At 43.0% G+C, this 19,236-nt stretch overlaps 1 protein-coding gene across 4 annotated transcripts in view; it reads right to left on the bottom strand.

The window, feature by feature from the left end:
• The window catches only part of LOC112109873 (ecotropic viral integration site 5 protein), a 129,792-nt gene that overhangs the window by 31,665 nt on the left and 78,891 nt on the right, over positions 1 to 19,236 (bottom strand). For all 4 annotated transcript variants that reach the window (XM_024204588.3, XM_024204590.1, XM_024204586.1 and 1 more), the window contains one exon: positions 1,483 to 1,578. In XM_024204588.3, the coding sequence (XP_024060356.1) occupies positions 1,483 to 1,578 (96 nt within the window). The remainder of the gene's footprint in view (positions 1 to 1,482; positions 1,579 to 19,236) is intronic.

Below are 19,236 nucleotides of genomic sequence, written 5' to 3'. Positions count from 1 at the left end.
GTACCTTAGTTCGAAATTACCTCCGTCCAGACGCGGCAGGCAGGCTCCCCCGTCGACTTCGCGTGCTCCTCTCGTCGAGCTGGAGTACCGCAGTCGACGGCGAGCACTTCCGGGTTCGACTAATCGCGTCCAGACAAGACGCGATAAGTCGAACCCAGAAGTTCGATTTTCTTGCCGCCGAACTACCGGGTAAGTGTAGACCTACCCTTAGTTACTCCTAACATTTTTGCAAAATATACATGTTCCAAGGATTCTGGAAGTAATTCACCTTCCTTTAAAGAAGGCTGAGGGCATAAGCAGGTTGACTGTATCCATTTAAACATAATATTCTTTAATGCAAGATGGCAGGGTATTGATTTTAACTTTATTTTTAAGTGAGTTTAGTGCATGCTAAAGGTGCTGGATTGATGGCCCTAGAGACTGAAGTCCTTTATCTACAGTACAGACAGCAGTGCAAGAGTCTCCACTGTATTATAATCCTCAAGGGATGGGTCCTAAAAAGGTTGAGCCTTTTAAGGTTGTATTTACTAGAGTAGTTTGTATGTGTTATGAAAACACTAACTGCATCATGGTAAGTAAGTGGTGTGATTATTTAATGGAAAGAACACTAGAACAGGAAAGGCAAATAACTGAACCGGTTGCATTGCTCTACAACTAAGATTTCAACCGACTGTATTAAACCTGTTTATTTGGAAAGTGTACATTAGCAGTACAAAAAAGCAAAGATGACTATCTAAACACTGTTCATGGTGCAAAAGAGCCACAGGCATATCTCCATAATGTTATGAGACAAACAAATGAACTATACCAGTCAGAGTTCTGGTTATATAAGCCTTTTGTGTTTAAAATCCTCCAGAATCTTTATAGTTAACAGAAAATTACTAAAATCTTTATATCAAGGAAGTCTGTCAGGAATTTCATCGGTTCAAAGTTGTGGCAATTTTTAAACAAAGAAATCTGTTAACTGACATTAAGCAAGCATCCTTTTTTTTTTTTTAGCAATCTCAGTAATACTTCCATGTAAAGACCTTTCCTCTCAACGGTAAATACCACAAAGTACAGTTTAGTTTAATTTATTTCACCTTAAAAAGCATAGCAAATGAGCATTAAAATAACTAATTCTTAACAAGAGCTTCTAATGCAGTGTAACATTTCAACACATGATCAACCATTGCTTATTGTACACCTTTCCTAAAAGCTCCTGAGAATTAGGAAAAATGCAGGTAACATTTTTGGGTCATTTTAACAAAAATAAAAAGATTTGACAAAACGTTGATTCCTTATGTTTAGCCAAAACTCACTAAATAAACTGGAATGTTATTTTTACAGTGTTAGGTGAAAAAAATATTACTGGGGGGGGGGAGAATCAAACCTTTAAACTGCAATAGTTCTTCATAATCAGCGAGAACTGCTATGCTGTTACAAGATACTAGAACAAAAGATATAAATGAGCAAGATGACCGCTTTTTTTCAATCACTTACCTCATCATTCAGCTCTGCTATCTGATCTTTCAGTTCTCTAATATACTGGTTAGAGTCGGAGTTATTAAGCTGCCCTTGAATTTTTCCTTCTTCTTTCTGTTTTTTATAAAGAAAAGAAAAAGAAAAAGCTTGTTCAAAATCTTCATGTTTATAATACATTCAGTCTTATTTCACGAGACTGACTGAATCAGGTGTTTAAGTAGGGTGACCAGATGTCCCGATTTTATAGGGACCGTCCCGATTTTGGGGTCTTCTTATATAGGCTCTTATTACTCCCCACCCCCTGTCCCGATTTTTTTTGCTGTCTGGTCACCCTAGGTTTAAGACAGAGCTTTTCACTTCTAGATCACGGATTTAAATCTCACCTAGACAAGCAGTAACTGAAAAATGTCACCATCTGAAGATAGTACAATGGCCTTTGTGAAATGAGTTAGTTGTCACAGTTTCTAGTGATTAGCAACTACCCCCCCCCCCCCCCGCTGCCATTATCTATTCTCTGCAGAGAATAATAAGGGTCTGAAGGCTTAAATGACACACTGAATTAGTCCCCTCAGTACAGGGTTGAGGCACACAGGCAGAGCTCTGCAGAGAAGTCTGAAGAGTTAAAGGTTAGTGTATGGAAGCCAGCATATAACCAAAAGAAGTCTATGAACAAAAGGTTCATGTAAGTGTGATCTCTCTCTCTTCAATGCAACTTCTTAAAAGTAAGGAATATCAAGTTTGGGACACTTGTTAGATGCATCTTAAATGCCCATACAACAGGTTTCCACTGATCTTGAAAGTACTGTATTATCATAAGGGACTTCCTTCTGCCTTCAACTGACAAGGAAATGTAACCTGGCATTTCCTTGCTTTTTTGGATGTGTCTGGAGGATATCAATCACACTTGTCATACCTTAATCACTTTTAAATGCAGTTTTTGATTATGGAATTTCATTGCTGAAGTGTAGGAGGGCTTCAGCGAGTGTGAAGGGGACAGGGATGCCCCCAGCCCCTATGGCATAAGGGTATGGATGTGTTTGAAGTGGAGAAGTCAAGGAACCAAGTGTGTATGGGAGAGGGTTGGTAGGTCTCTACACTACCCAACTCCCTTTTGATGGTGCCTGCATTCTGGGGTGGGAGGAATCTGTCAATTGCCACATTTACTCCATGGCCAGCTACAGCTCCTAAAAACAAAGGAGTATGTTGATGATTCAGAGGCCTGAAAGCTCGCAGCACTAGAGCTCGTAGCTTCTCTCCAGAAGTGTTCCTTCCTCACTGCTTTCCAACGGAGCCAAAGTTTATGGCAGACCAATCTCCTCTGTTTGATACGCATAGCACGGGAGGAAGGCCTCCTCCCTGTGGACAGCCTGTGCTTTCAGTCCCATTAGAACAACGGTAAACAGTGGCCACTTTCACTAAGGGGTTAGTGTTCCTCATACCATCTTTATTGAAGGTATAAGCATTTTCAACCCTATTATACAATGGGAAATGGCAGCCATTTTAAATATAGAAAAATTGAATAATGGAAGAGATTAGTAACAATGAGGAAGAAGTCAATGTTGTTGAAAGACAACACGTCTTCATGTTTACATTTGAAGGTAGGAGGCAGTTTTAATGATATGGAAGTTTGAAGGATAAGCCAGTCATTTGTTAGCAAAAAGAAAATGTTATCCTTTACTCACACCTCATGGGATATAAACAGGGTGGAGCAATTTAAATTTTTTTTTTTAAGTTATTGAATTAAATTAGGCTGAGACTGTCAAAATAATTTGAAATTTGCTATTGCAACTTTAGTTCATTATAAAGGTATAATCTAAACTATAAATGCTTTTTATTAAAACACTACTGGTAGCATCTTATTTGATTTTTACTAACGTACTATAGGGAAAAAACATTGAAAATTACAGCCCTGATTCTGAAAATTTAAAGAATCAATCTTACTTACATTAATAAATAGTCATGTGTTTAAAGTTAAGCATGTACACAAAAATGTTTACAGCATATAGCACTAGAGCTATTAAAAACTTTTTAGTGGCATAAAATCACTTCAAAGCAAAATTGCTCCTAACTATTTAGTTGATTGTTTTTATACACAGGCCAAATTTTTAAAAAATAGGAGCCTAATTTTAGGCTCATAACTCAATATATAGGCACCAAAAGCTGGGATTTTCAAAAGGACCTAAGTGACTCTGGAGCATAAGTCCCACTGACTTCAAACCTGGATTGAGGAGTATAGCCTAGCTGAAAAATGCAGCTTTCTTGACTGTGGAAACTATCAGTATGTGATGTCTGTTCCAAATATAGTGGTGGCCATTTGCTTATTATTTGAATTTGTGTTCTCACAATGAGGATGTTAACAGGGCCTTGGATTTCTCTTTTTTTTGCGCACAGATGAGCATTTTAAGTGTGAAGTTTCTTGGTAGAATTTTAGGGTTTGCATCAGGGGTGGGCAAACTCCGACCCACGGGCCAGAGCCATTTTAAGCCAGCCTGCGAGCCACACCACGTGGCTCGGCCCTGCTCCGGCTGGGCACAGCGTCGGGGCCACACTACGTGGCTCGGCCCCGCTCCAGCGCTCCAGCCAGGGTGCAGGGTCGGGGCCGCACCACACGGCTCCCAGAAGCCGCAGCACAGCCCTGCTCCGGCTCCTACGCGCTCCAATGGGAGCTGCTGGGACGGTGCCTGTGGATGGAGCAGCGTGCAAAACCGCCTGGCTGCGCCTCCACATAGGAGCCGGAGAAGGGACATTCCACTGCTTCCGGGAACCGCTTGAGGCAAGCGCCCTTGGAGCCTGCACCCCCTGAGCCTCTCCCCACGCCCCAACCCTCTGCCCCAGCCCCGATTCCCCCTCCCGCTCTCCAAACCCCTTGATCCCAGCCTGGAGCACCCTCCTGCATCCCAAACGCCTCATCCCCAGCCCCCCACCCCCAGAGCCCACACCCCAATCCCAATTTTGTGAGCATTCACAGCCCGCCATACAATTTCTATTCCCCCATGTGGCCCTCGGGCCAAAACGTTTGCCCACCCCCGGTTTACATAGCCATTTTTCACTAACGATTACGAACTTAAGGCTAGGCCTACACTACACTTTTGTTGGTAAAACTTTTGTCGCTCAGGGCTGTGAAAAAAACACACCCCGACCGGCAAATTTTACTGATGAAAAGCGCTGGTGTGGATATGGCTTTGCTGGCAGCAAATGATCTCCCGCTAACACAGCCCCTCGTTGGGGGTGGTTTTATTTTGTCAGCAGGCGAGCTCTCTCCTGCTGACAGAGTGGCTACACTGTGTGGCAAGGTTTTAGCGGCACAGGTGTGCCGCTGTAGGCTGTGCCGTGTAGACACAGCCTAAGAGTATAAAGCATCCATTTTAGCATCTTAAGACTATAAAATGGGGAAAAAAGTAAAGAACTAACATGTAAATAAAGAATCTGATTTAAAAAACAATGTAAATACAGTAATTAATTTTAAAAATCCAATTTGAGTTTAAAAAAATTACCTACACTGGCTACAAATTTGGTGAAGATGGTATATTTTTCACACCAGACAAGAATGGTTGCCTCTGTTCTTTAAGTGGAAAAAACTGAATCCAGCATTAGAGGTCTGGTAGCACTTCTAAATCAAAACAGTTGGGGGAGGAGGGAAGTGTTGCTTTTTTGAAGAATTGCCAATATGAGAAGCATTCATGGAGAGCTCCTTTTAAGACATATATGAAATATTAAAAACCACAATATACACAAATACCAGGCTATTAAGATGAAGGCTAGGGTCCTGAGCTCACATTCACGTATTTTCTTCCAAACCTCTTCATGGCACGAGTTAAGAAAGGAGTCTTAAGATGCACTGAATTTTAGCTTCCATCACTTTGTCTATAATACTGATAATTATATAACACCTATAAAGTATCCACTACAGAATATATTACTAGACTAATGGCTAATCCATATACAGTGATGGGCGATCACTCGTTACTGAGTATGATCATCTTCCATGGGAGTTATGGGCCCCAAGGTGGCAAATAAGGCCAATCCTTGACCCACAAGTTCTATTACAATGAGGGCAGCTGTTTTCAGGCTCATCAGGAGGCTGTTGACCATGACTGGAAACCAGTCTCTCCTTCCTCCTGCACCTCTAGTCCTCTTCGGCTTGTCGGCAAGCAAGTTCAAAATGCAGGGGACCATCACGTAGGACTTCACTCCATTTTAAGCAATCCTGGGCAAGTGTCTCCCAAGTATCAATGTCAATATTACATTTTTTTACAGTTGTCCTTCAGCAAGTCCTTATAACGCTTCCGTTGTCCACCCACATTATGGTATCCTTCTTTCAGCTGAGAGAACAGGACCTGTCTTGCATTCGGACAACATGACCAGTCCAGAGGAATTGGTGACTGATGATCATTGCCTTGATACTGGTGGTCTTTGCCTCTTCCAAAACACTAATATTGGTGCGCCTGTCTTCCCATTTGATCTTCAGAATCTTACAAAGGCAGCATTGATGGTGCCTCTCAAAGACTTTCAAGTGTTGTCTGTAGGTTGTCCAAGATTTGGACCCATACAACAGTTTTGGGAGAATAACAGCTTGATAAACAAGAAGCTTGGTGTCTGTACGAATGTTGTGATCTTCAACGACCCCGTAAACAAGAAAAAGCTACACTGGCACAGCTCAGGCGATGCTGAATTTCTGCATCAATATCTGCCTTGGATGAAAGATTACTTCCAAGGTAGAGGAAATGATCGACATTCTCCAGTGCCACTCCATTGATTTTGATAGATAGGGCACGTAATACCTCATTTGGAGAGGGCTGATAATATCAAGAAGACTAAAGCGCTCTAAGAGTGAAACCAAGACATGCGTAAGCATCGGCAAACACATTCAGGCTCGTTTGAAGATCTGAGAGGGCAAAGATTGCGCTGTCATCAGCAAACTGAAGTTCCACAATAGACGTTGTGAAAATCTTACTCTTGGCTTTCAGCTGCTAAGCCTGAACAGCTTTCCGTCTATTCAGTAAGTGATTTCAACGCCAGCTGTAAACTTCCCAGCAATTAGGTAAAGAATGACAAAGAGTCCTGTGGCACCTTATAGACTAACACGTGTTGGAGCATAAGCTTTCGTGGGTGGACTCCAAAGAGACTGCTGAACTTCAGTTCATCTGCAAATTTGACACCATCAGCTCAGGATTAAACAAAGACTGTGAATGGCTAGCCAACTACAAAAGCAGTTTCTCCTCCCTTGGTGTTCACACCTCAACTGCTAGAAGAGGGCCTCATCCTCCCTGATTGAACTAACCTCGGTATCTCTAGACTGATTCTTGCCTGCATATTTATACCTGCCTCTGGAAATTTCCACCATATGTGTCTGATGAAGTAGGTATTCACCCACGAAAGCTTATGCTCCAATACGTCTGTTAGTCTGTAAGTGCCACAAGACTCTGTCGCTTTTTACAGATCCAGACTAACACGGCTACCCCTCTGATACTAGGTAAAGAATGACAGCAATAAAAACCGCAAACATGGTTGGAGTGATGATACAGCCCTGTTTGATTCCTGTTTGTACTTTGAAAGGTTCACTCTCTAAGCTAGTGCTGCTCAGAACAGTCACTTTCATGTTATCATGAAGCAATTTTAGGACATCGATGTCTTTATCAGGACATCCAATCTTAGAATGTACAGTCCAGAGGGCACGGCGATTCACTGAGTCAAAGGCTTTAGTTAGATCAATAAAAGCCACGTACAGTGGTCGGTTTTGCTCCCAACACTTTTCTTGCAGCTGCCGTGCTGTGAAGATCATATCCGCAGTTCCACAACATGGTCAGAAACCACTCAGACTCTGGTAAAATTTCTTCTGACTGGGGCAGAAGGCGGGTTGCAAGGATCCGCGCCAGAACTTGCAATGGCTAGGAGGGAGATACCACGAGAGTTTCCACAATCCACTTTATCCCCTTTCTTGAAGAGGGTGACAATCAGGGCAGCCCTTATTTCACTGGGTATCTCCTCCTTTATCCAGATTTTAAGGATAAGCAGGTAAAGCTGCCGAATTAGCTCTGGCCCACCATTTAAAAAGATTTCTGCAGGGATCCCATCTAGACCTGCTGCCTTGTTCATCTGCATGGTGACATTGTGTACCTCATACAAATTGGGAGGGAGGGGGCACTAGAAGCAAATCCCTCTATGACCATTTAGGGATGAGCTTGGAGACACCCCCGCCCCCCCCACATATACAGTATTTATCTACCCACAGAATAAGCAGCCATGGAGCCAGAAAATGAGATGAAGGCAGCTCCTCTAGTCCTTCCTGCATCAATGCAGGGCTGTTTGGGGGTTAATGCTTTTGCCAGTCTAGTTTTAGAGGCAACCCAAAGGGCAAAAAAAAAACCAAAAAACCCAACACTCCCTTTTATGGCAGCTTTAAAGTGTTCCTGCTATTTCTAATATAGATAAGTAGAAGTTTCAAAATTTTACTTTCCTCCTTTGTTGGAGGACTGATGCCCCAAAGTGGAAGGAGTAAATAAATAGGTTGAAAGGTGGGAAAGCCCAATATCACTCACTCCCACTATAGATCAGGAACAGAACCCATTAGAATCAGGCCAGTGTATTTCTAGAGTAATTCCTTGTAATAGAAGGAGTACAGAAAAACAAATTCAACAGAAACGATAATCTAGTGTATAATTAAACCACATTGACATTATATGGAAACAAAGTGAGAGCTCTGTTTGAAAAACGGCTTTGTGAACATGACACCTTATTCAACGAATCTGCTTACTTCAGTCACTAAGGTGAGTTTTTGCTACTTTTCACTCCTGTGAACATTGCAGAGCAAACTCAGCTATGACAGAATTAGCTGATTCCATTCCTTTGTGGACAAACAGAATTATTTACTGAATTCCAATCAGTTACACCTCTACACAGCTCTCACTAAGGGCACAATTTTGCCTGCAGAATTTTCATTATTGGTGATGCAAGGGAAGGAAAGATGCCAGTTTATCTTTCAGATTTCATGGTGTCTGTAGAACTGGCAACTAGAAAAATATTCATACACTGAATACATTTGATGTGGAAGTAGTTGACTTTGTGGGGTTCCCTGTGTGCCATTTTCAAGTGTCACTTTTCAGAGAAAAATGATGCAACTTCCCCTTGCAACACAAAGCACTAGAAGTTTGATGTTGTTGCTCTTAGTGGCTGTAATAAGTAACAGATTAAGTCTAGATTCAGCAGTTTATGAATTGCAAGGACGTAGGGAGGGAGAAACAAAGCTGGTCTTAGGACAAGGTACTAGAGCCTTCCTTCATGACTGCTGATGTTCTCTCTAAATAGCGATGGAGAGTTTATTTTCATTCGAGTTCTTAGTCACGTAATGTACCACTAAGCTAATGTCACTGAAAATAGATAGCAATGTATTTAAACATTTTGAAAATAATTTACCAATATTAGGGTTGACAGTTTACATCACCAATGTAACTATTTAAAGCTACTACCTCAAAAGTACCACCAACTTGTTGGAAAACATTTTAGGCATTACGTAAGAAATTACAGTCATGATCAGTCTAAACTAAAAAATTCTTACCAAAATTATCTAGCCTTAAAAAGACAGTAATAATCTAGTTTAACCAATGAATCAGTGGCATAAGTTTATGAAGTATAAAATTGTGTTTAAGTAAAGATCTGATTTATAGTTTGGTGTGATTATAAAAGCCTCTTACTCAAATTATTTTCTCAAAAACTAGTGAGATCTCACTAATATGCATTTTATGCAGAAAATAAATTTAAGTTTTTAACTTCATAAAATGGATAAATTGCTTTTCACTATTCAGAGTGATTTTAAGATTTTTTTTCTTTCCCTTATGTTGAGCTCAACTATTTTCTAGCCATTTCCATATGGTAGCTTCTGATAAGCAGGATGGGGTGGGGAATGCAACTAATATTTCTGAGGGTCCTGATTTCAGACTAGCGGTTAACAGGCTTCCTATTTTAAGGCAGCACAGCTAGTGTCAAACTAAAGGAAAAGCTCAACAGAAGACAAAGGTTCTTAGTATATCTGTGTTTAGGATGAGATGGAGCTTTTGCACCTTAAGATTTTTTTTAAGTATGATTTGAGCATATGCTGATTTTTTAAACCCAATAAAATGTGTCCTATTTAAATCTTAGGCCTGGTCTACACTACGAGTTTAGGTCAACTTTAGCAGCGTTAAATCGAATTAAGCCTGGACACGTCCACACGACGAAGCCCTTTCTTTCGACTTAAAGGGCCCTTTAACCCGGTTTCTTTACTCCACCTCCGACGAGGGGATTAGCGCTAAAAATCGGCCTTTGCGGATCGGATTTGGGGTAGTGTGGACGGAATTCGACATTATTGGCCTCCGGGAGCTATCCCGAGCAATCAATGTCAGAGTGCAAAAAAGCACAATTTGAATGAGAGGAGAGGTGGCGGGATGAATCGCGGGCTGAACAGAGCAAGTGGCGGGCTGAAGAGATAGGTGGCGTCAGCTTGCAGACAGAAGGCCAGAGTCGATGCTCCGGCTGCTGGAGCATCAAACTGATATGCTCCAGCGTATGGTTGAGCTGCAGGAAAGGCAGCAGGGGCAGAGACCGCCGCTATAGCCCCTGTGTAACCAACAGCCCTCCTCCTCAAGTCCCATTGCCTCCTCACCCAGACGCCCAAGAACACGGTGGTGGGGGCCTCCGGCCACCCAGTCACTCCACCCCAGATGATTGCCTGAGCATCGGAAGGCTGGCCTTCAATAAGTGTTGAAGTTTTAAAGTTTTAAACTGCAGTGTGTCCTTTTCCTTCCCTCCTCCCCCACCCATCCCGGGCTACCTTGGCAATTATCCCCCTAGTTGTGTGATGAATTAATAAAGAATGCATGAATGAGAAGTAACAATGACTTTATTGCCTCTGCAAGCGGTGCTCGAAGGGGGGAGGGGAGGGTGGGGTGGTTGGTTTACAGGGAAGTAGAGTGAACTGGGGGCGGGAGGGCGGGCGGAGGGTTCATCAAGGAGAAACAAACAAACAGAAGTTTCACACCGTAGCCAGGCCAGTCACAAAACTGGTTTTCAAAGCTTCTCTGATGCGCACCGCGCCCTGCTGTACTCTTCTAACCGCCCTGGTGTCTGGCTGCGCGTAATCAGTGGCCAGGCGATTTGCCTCAACCTCCCACCCTGCCATAAATGTCTCCCCCTTACTCTCACAGATATTGTGGAGCGCACAGCAAGCAGCAATAACAATGGGGATATTCTTTTCGCTGAGGTCTATCAGAGTCAGTAAGCTGCGCCAGCGCGCTTTTAAACGTCCAAATGCACATTCCACAACCATTCAGCACTTGCTCAGCCTATAGTTGAACAGGTCCTGACTACTGTCCAGGCTGCCTGTGTACGGCTTCATGAGCCATGGAATTAAGGGGTAGGCTGGGTCCCCAAGGATCACGATAGGCATTTCAACATCCCCAACGGTTATTTTCTGGTCCGGGAAGAAAGTCCCTTCCTCCAGCTTTCGAAACAGACCAGAGTGCCTGAAGACGTGAGCATCATGTACCTTTCCCGGCCATCCCACGTTGATGTTGGTGAAACGTCCCTTGTGATCCACCAGGGCTTGCAGCAGCATTGAAAAGTACCCCTTGCGGTTTATGTACTCGGTGGCTTGGTGCTCCGGTGCCAAGATAGGGATATGAGTTCCGTCTATCGCCCCACCACAGTTTGGGAATCCCATTGCAGCAAAGCCATCCACTATGGCCTGCACGTTTCCCAGAGTGACTAGCCTTGATATCACCAGGTCTTTGATTGCCCTGGCAACTTGGATCACAGCAGCCCCCACAGTAGATTTGCCCACTCCAAATTGATTCCCGACTGACCGGTAGCTGTCTGGCGTTGCAAGCTTCCACAGGGCTATCGCCACTCGCTTCTCAACTGTGAGGGCTGCTCTCATCCTGGTATTCTGGCGCTTCAGGGCAGGGGAAAGCAAGTCACAAAGTTCCATGAAAGTGCCCTTACGCATGTGAAAGTTTCGCAGCCACTGGGAATTGTCCCACACCTGCAACACGATGCTGTCCCACTGGTCTGTGCTGGTTTCCTGGGCCCAGAATCGGCATTCCATGCCATGAACCTGCCCCAGTAACACCATGATTTCCACATTGCTGGGGCCCGTACTTTGTGAGACGTCTATGTCCATGTCAATTTCCTCATCACTCTCGTCGCCGCGCTGCAATCGCCTCCTCGGCTGGTCCTGGTTTTGCTTTGGCATGTCCTGGCTCTGCATATACTCCAGGACAATGCACGTGGTGTTCATAGTGCTCATAATTGCTGCGGTGATCTGACCGGGCTCCATGATCCCAGTGCTATGGCGTCTGGTCTGAAAAAAGGCGCAAAACTGACGGAAGGAGGGAGGGGCGACTGACGACATGGCGTACAGGTACAGGGAATTAAAATCAACAAAGGTGGCTGTGCATCAGGGAGAAACACAAACAACTGTCATACAGAATGGCCCCCCCCAAAGACTGAACTCAAAACCCTGGGTTTAGCAGGCCGTTGATTTCACGGAGGGAGGGAGAAGCAAATGAATACATCTGTTTTTTAGATCTTAAGCTGGCAGCAGACGGTGCAGCATGACTGATAGCCCTCGGCATCTTCTGGGTGCTTGGCAGAAGATACTGTACTACGACTGCTAGCCATCATCGTCAAGACGGTTCAATAGGACTGCCGGCAGGACTGAGTCTCCAGGAGACAAAGCATGTCTGCCCAGGTGCCTCTGATTGAACTGGAATACGACGATGATGGATATAAATCGTAATACACCATCTACTGCCAAAAGGCAAGGGGCTGCTGCTGTGTAGCAATGCAGTACCACATCTGCCGGTACCCAGATGACATATGGTGACGGTGAGCTGAGCTGAGCTGAGCGGGCTCCATGCTTGCCGTGGTATGCTGTCTGCACAGGTAACCCAGATAAAAAAGGCGCGAATCGATTGTTTGCCGTTGCTCTGACGGAGGGGGAGGGGCCTGACGACATGTACCCAGAACCCCCCGCGACACTGTTTTGCATCATCAGGCTTTGGGATCTCAACCCAGAATTCCAATGGGCGGCGGAGACTGCGGGAACTGTGGGATAGGTACCCACAGTGCAACGCTCCGGAAGTTGACGCTAGCCTCGGTACTGTGGACGCGGTCGGCCGACTTCATGCACTTAGAGCATTTTATGTGGGGACACACACAATCGACTGTATAAAACCGATATCTATAAAACCGGCTTCTATAAATTCGACCTAATTTCGTAGTGTAGACATACCCTTAGAAGATTTCATGAGAGAAAACGAGTCATTTACACAGATGCCCGTAACTGACCAAGGATTGTGCAACTGTCCTTACAACTTTACAATAGCATGTTAAATTGTTCTGTATACATCCTGGAGATTCAAGGACCACAACAAGGACAAGCCAGTACAGATAGACCATGACTACATTGAACTGCTTAAAGATTCACAACAAGCTATATCTACCAAAGATTTTTTCCTTCCTCCCCATTCCCTCATAAAAAAAGTCAAAATTATCTGAATTATCTTCTGTTCTGATGATACTCTGATATGTATGCTCAGCTGCTATCTTGATGGGGGAAAAACTTTTATCTTACCAAGTTCCTACTGCCATTGCAGAAACCAATGTAAGGCCTAATTTTTTCCACTAAGTTGTCCTTTAGCATCAGCAAGGCTCCAAGGAAGATCTTCCATAAGTGGTTCAATTGTTTCCACAACCGTGCAGTTTCAGTTGGGGCCTTTAACTCAACATAAAGTTGTGCTTTATAAGCTATAGTTTTGTGACCACTCCACCATAGTGTCTTCACATTTGACATTTCCCCCTTCCCCCGCTCCCCCCATCTCTTATGAAATTATACTGTACATATATTTGTATCTTGAGAAAACACCTAACCATAGCAAGGCTAAAACCCATCAGCCATTGTGTCCAGGCAACTTAGGCTACTGCTTACACATCATAATTCTAGATAGTGTCATCTAGGCTGTGACAGTGATCTAGCTGCCACTGAGAAAATGAGATTGGTGAAGATACTACCGTGTGCCCCAGAGGTGGTCAAACACCCTGAATCTCCAAACATTCGTTGACCTACAGATGGAAGTTGCACAAAGGCTTTACCGTGGGGTCTTTACTGCAATGCTCTAGAGAAAAATAAAATTGTTTATCAGCTTTGGCTTCGTAAAGAGACCTTATTTTGGGGAATTAATTCCAATCTTTAATACTGATCTTTCCATTTAGTTCCTAGTCATGAACTATGCTGAAAATTTATTGTTTGAGAAGAAGTGGTAGCTGTAATAGGGACCTGAATTAATGCTGAACTGAAATAGAGAGATAGGGAACTGAGGAGGTTGAAAAGGACACGGAAATGGGACAGGAACTGAAAAGAAAAGTGGAGCTATAACAAGTACTGAATGGAATTGAAACTAAGTTATGGACTCCTGATAGTAACACTTCATGAAATTTTCTATGTAGGCTATTCTCCCCCACAATCCACAATTTAAATCTATTACAAGGATTTGATGCCTTAGTGCATTTACCGGTGTATCCTTCTCAAATTAGTAACTAGAGACAGATCTGGATTAAGCACTAGGCTCAAATTGGCCTTTGCCTAGGGGCCAGGTTTGGGGGTTTTTTTGCGGAGGGGATGGGGGGGAGGGGAAGAACTAGATAACGTGATGTTACCTTCAGGCTGAAGAAACAGACTGCCGTCATGAGGCTGCATGCTCCTGATGAAGGAGGTTGCTTTAGAGAAAGTAGCAAATTCAAGGCTGCTGCTACCCCTATCCACTACAAGCAGGGAAGAAGAAAAGCATGCCCAGCCCTGCAGCCCTACTGACCCCATACCAACTAGTCCAGGCACCCCCACCAGGCATAACCTACCCCATAAGAGGTAAGTACCTGAAGATGGGGTCCTGGCAGCCACCACAGCTTCAGGATGGTGTGCCCATCTACTTCAGGACTGGAGAACTAGGCTGCTACCACAGCAATTTACAGGAAGAAGAGGACTCTGACTGGAGAAAATGGCTGCTGCACCCTCTGGCTCTCACTATTGGGGGTGGGGGTGAGGAGAACCTCACCTAACAGTTTGCACTGCCTACTACTGCTTTTGCTTCTCTAATGAGCCAAGTTCTCCCTGATCTGCTGCTGCCGCCAATCTTCATCCCACTCCTGTGGTATGATCAGCTGGTTTTATAACTCTTAAGAGAGCTGATTAGTTTCCAAGTGTTTGACACTTTGGAGACTGGATAGTGCCTAAAATCCAGTAGGGTATATTGTGCTAGGAAAAGGGAAGGTTTCTAGCCTGTGGGAGAAAGGAAGGGGTCAGACTCTTGTCTCGATTGGATGCAGCCTGTTCCCTTTCCCCCCAACCGAACCCTCTCAGCCTGGGAACCTGCTGTAGTTATGGTAGTTCAACTATTGAAGTTGGAAGAGAACTAGAACACTGAGGGAAACAAGGAGAGCAGAAGGCTATTGGCTCATAGTGAGAAGGACAAGAGCCCAGTAACATTTTGTTCTCAGCCTTTAGTTTAGAATATGTATACAGTTCCTGAGTATTCTAATGGTTAAACACTGAACACATTTGAAAAAAATCAAACAGTTCCCAAGTAAGATTTTCAAATGACAGTTTAAACTGGTGTGTCTGACCTTCTGATTTCAGAGGAGGACCTATCAAGACCAAAGAAATAAGGAACACTTTTGTTGGTTTAGGATATGAAAAAAAACAGAACACAGTAAAATGTTCTTTTGCTGAAGTTACACTTGTTAGTATGTTTCATTTGGCAAGTCTTCTATAGCCAAAACAGTTAATTTATGCTCTCTTAAATGGTATGAGCCTAAGAACGGTCATAGTGGGTCAGACCAAAGGCCCATCTAGCCCACTGTCCTCTGACAGTGGCCAATGCCAGATGCTTCAAAGGGAATGAACAGAATAGGGCAATCAAGTGATTCACCCCGGTTGCCCATCCCAGCTTCTAGCAGTCAGAGGTTCAGGGACAACTAGCACACAGTTGCATCCCTGACCATCCTAGCTAACAGCCATTGATGATCTATCCTCCATGAACTTACCCGATTCTCTTTTGAGCCTAGTTATGCTTTTGGCCTTCACAACACCCGTTGGCAAGGAGTTCCACAGGTTGACTGTGTGTTGTGTGAAGTACTTTATCTTTTAAACCTGCTGCCTATTAATTTCATTGGGTGACCCCTAGTTCGTGTGTTATGTGAGGGGGAAAATAACACTTCCTTATTCACCTTCACACCATTCATGATTTTATAGACCTTTACCATATCCCCTCTCAGACATCTTTTCCAAACTGACCAGTCCCAGTCTTTTTAATCCCTCCTCATATGGAAGCTGTTCTATACCCCTGATCATTTTTGTTGCCCTTCTCTACTTTTTCCAATTTTAATACCTTCTGAGAGGGAGAACCAGAACTGCACATAATATTCAAGCTGTGGCCGTACCGTGAATTTATAGTGGCATTATATTTTCTGTCTTATCTTTCCTAATGGTTCCTAATATTGTTAACTTTTTTGATGGCTGCTGCACATTGAGCAGATATATTCAGAGAACTATCCCCAATGACTCCAAGATCTCTTTCTTGAGTAGTGACAACTAATTTAGACCCATCATTCTGTATGTATAGTTGGAATTATGTTTTCTAATGTGCATCACTTTGCATTTATCAACAATGAAGTGTGCCCAAAAGCCTAGACAGTAGATATTCTTTTTTTAAACTAGATTTATAAAAAAAGTGGTGGGGGGTGGCTCCCTAACCACCAGCAAGCTCCCTTTATATTCAGTGACTCTCTGGCTGTGGGTTTTTGTTGTAATATTTTGATCAAGAATTTAAATTATTTTTAAAGTTACATTTTTAATAGCCCTTATAGCTGCAAAGAATAACTCAAATGTGAAAAGGGGTAAACGGTCATCTCTGGGTGTCTGCAGAGAGCTAAAAGCTGTTAATTGTCACCATCATCCATGGTGTTAACTCTGAAACCTAGTTAAGGCCATTTAGGGTTGATTTTGAAAAGGAAAATAAGGAAGTTAATTGAATTTCAATGGGAGTTGGGCATCTTACTTCCTTAGGCTCCTTTAAGAATCCCAGTCTTCGCTCTCAACTTTTTGTTAGCTACCTCACTGCTTAGCTTGGCAGAAATATCCAAGCTCATGCGCTTATCTCACTTTCTCAACTGTCTGCTACCCAGCTACCAGAAGCTCTAAGTTTCCCAACATACTAAAATGCATCTATGATTTGTCAATACTACTGAAAAATAGTTTAAACTGTGCCCCAAAGCAGAGCTTGATGGCAAAACACAAGAGTACTATACTTACTAGTCATACTAATTTTCCAATTTAATTCAATAAAAAAAACTTAAAATATACCTGAAACTACCACAGATCCAACTCCATACCTTCTAGCAGTAGTAGTCCTCTGGGCTCTTTGTTGCCCTCCTTTTTAAAGTCCTCACCCTGAAATTCCTGTACCTTGGCCACAAAGATTGTGACCATAGAACTTTTGATGAGGCTTCCTTCAGAAGCCATCACCACCTATGAAGCAACAGAAAGGGAGCATGCTGCATCCACCATCTTGCCTGGGGCTAAATATAACACTAGCTCAGAACTCTCAGTTCAGCTTCCCATGGTTCTGTGCTGAAATAAAGTCACAGTATTAAATGCTAAGTGTCTTTTTTAATAAAAGTTTTTTTTTGTTTTGTTTTTTTAAATAGAGTTGCTAGTTATATCTGACAAACACTATCTTTTCTTCACTACAGGGCTGTTTCAGAATTCAACTTGTGCATTCTAAATGGAATCTTAATGTTTGAAAGGTAGAGATCACACCATTAAAGGAAATAACAGAAGCAATTAGTAATCTCTCTTCATATAGGTCTCAAAAAATCTAAAGTTATACATAGGATGTGGGTTTTTCTTTGGGAGTACTATTACAGAAAATCTGTGGTGTTAGTAGAGGTCATGACACAAAGCACAGTATCTGGTCTCTAGGCAAGAAATGAGTGTTATTTTAAACACTATACATTTATAGGACAACTGAAGACCAATCTACAAAAGACAAGAGGCAATCTACAGCAAACAATTTTGGCAAGCAATGTGTATGTTATCAGGACAGTGAAAGGGTTTAAAAAAATATGAAGTCTAAACATTTTTAGGATTTCGGTGGGGTGTTTGTTTGATTGTTTTTTTTAAGAACCTCAGAATGTATGCTCAAATATCAAATTAAACCTATGTTGTATCACAAGGATAGCTGAATGCCAATGAATGAACCCCCCAGGAGTGTTGCCTCTGCATGTTCACACTTGTGGGATGCAACCTCCACACTTCCTGGTGCTGCTGACTTGGGAGAATTCTAGAAAAGCAATGCCCCTTGGTGTTGCAACAAGCATTCTCTTGTGGCACTGACTGTCAGAAGCCAATGTTACAAGAGAACCAAGAAGCCTCAGCCACCACAATTCCTTCTGCTAAACAGAGTCCCATTAGATGGTGTCTAAGCTAGGTATTTTCCCCTCCGCTAGGGGGGCTGAACCAATGTTGAAAATCCCTGTGTGGATGAGTCTCTGGCTCCAGAGGACATCTGATGCATGTTGGCCAGATTCGCTTGGAGCAGATAACAGAGTCAGTGCTTAGGACAGTGTAAATAGCCAGCAGTTCAACCTACACTCCTACCTGAGAGTGTATCTGCACCACTGCCATCCTATAGATAGTGGAGGCATGAGAACTGGAGTCCCATGGATCTAAAAGGAGGCTGCTGGCACAGTGTTCTCTTGGTCCTCACTTTTGGAATTCTTTTCCCCGCTCTCCCCCCTCCCAACCCCAATTTGAAATGAACACAGTTTAACCTAAACCAGGTTTCTTTGTATATTGAGACCCACACAGATGGGCTCCTTAAAAGCCGGATTTTGCATCAGCACAGAAAGTTTGGCACTGAAAGGCTCACTTCCCAGCACTAGTGATGAAGCCTCTGTGCCCACCCAAGACTTAGATTGTTTCTCATGGCTGAAATGTCAGATTTCATCACTGATTTGCCTGGCTTTCCCTGACCTTTCCCCAAAGGCAAGTGACCAATCTTATGTGGGATCCTGAGACCATGTTTATAAGGCCTTTATGGTGGGGAAGGCACATAGCCCCTACTACCTATTAGTGAAGGTTCAAGGTGTGGAGAGACTGAGAAAGGTAGATGTGAAATGTGCAAAAGAAGAAGTTTAAGATAAAAATGCTTTACACAGCTACCTCTGAGATGATCAGAACACTACAGTTCCTCAGATCACTATATGAGAATTATTGAATCAATAGCAGCCAAAAGGAAAGGCTCTTTTGCCTTCTAAAATGTTTTTACTGATTTAGAACTGTCTACATAGCAGTAATCTGCCTGACCCTGACTTTCAGTCACCTTGGGAGGCTTTTTAAACTCTTGCTGTGTGGTGAAGAGACACTTTGCATTAGAAAATGTAAATGAAGTTTATTCAGAAGGGTAAATGTGGTGACTAGTGGCCTTTCAGTGACTTCAGGATGACTCATTCTAGACTTTCAAAAAACACATCATAAACATGCACCGCTATTGATAAGAGTAAAAAAGTTTCCTGTAATTTGAAAAAGATGGAAACAATTTCTTTACTTAAGTCAGTACTTGGAAAAGTTGTTAAACAGAGGTCACAGAAAGGCTTTATTCTAGAAAAACAGTGTTACAAGTTTAGACTGCGGAGGCGAGCTAGCACAATCATGGACTTCCTTTACAATTGTTCTCAACTGAG

This window comes from Terrapene carolina, unplaced genomic scaffold (assembly GCF_002925995.2).
Source record: "Terrapene carolina triunguis isolate 2854851 unplaced genomic scaffold, T_m_triunguis-2.0 Scaffold210, whole genome shotgun sequence".
NCBI classification, from domain to species: domain Eukaryota; kingdom Metazoa; phylum Chordata; order Testudines; family Emydidae; genus Terrapene; species Terrapene triunguis.
Note: the sequence above shows the minus strand (reverse complement) of the source record. Positions and strands in the feature narration are given on the sequence as shown.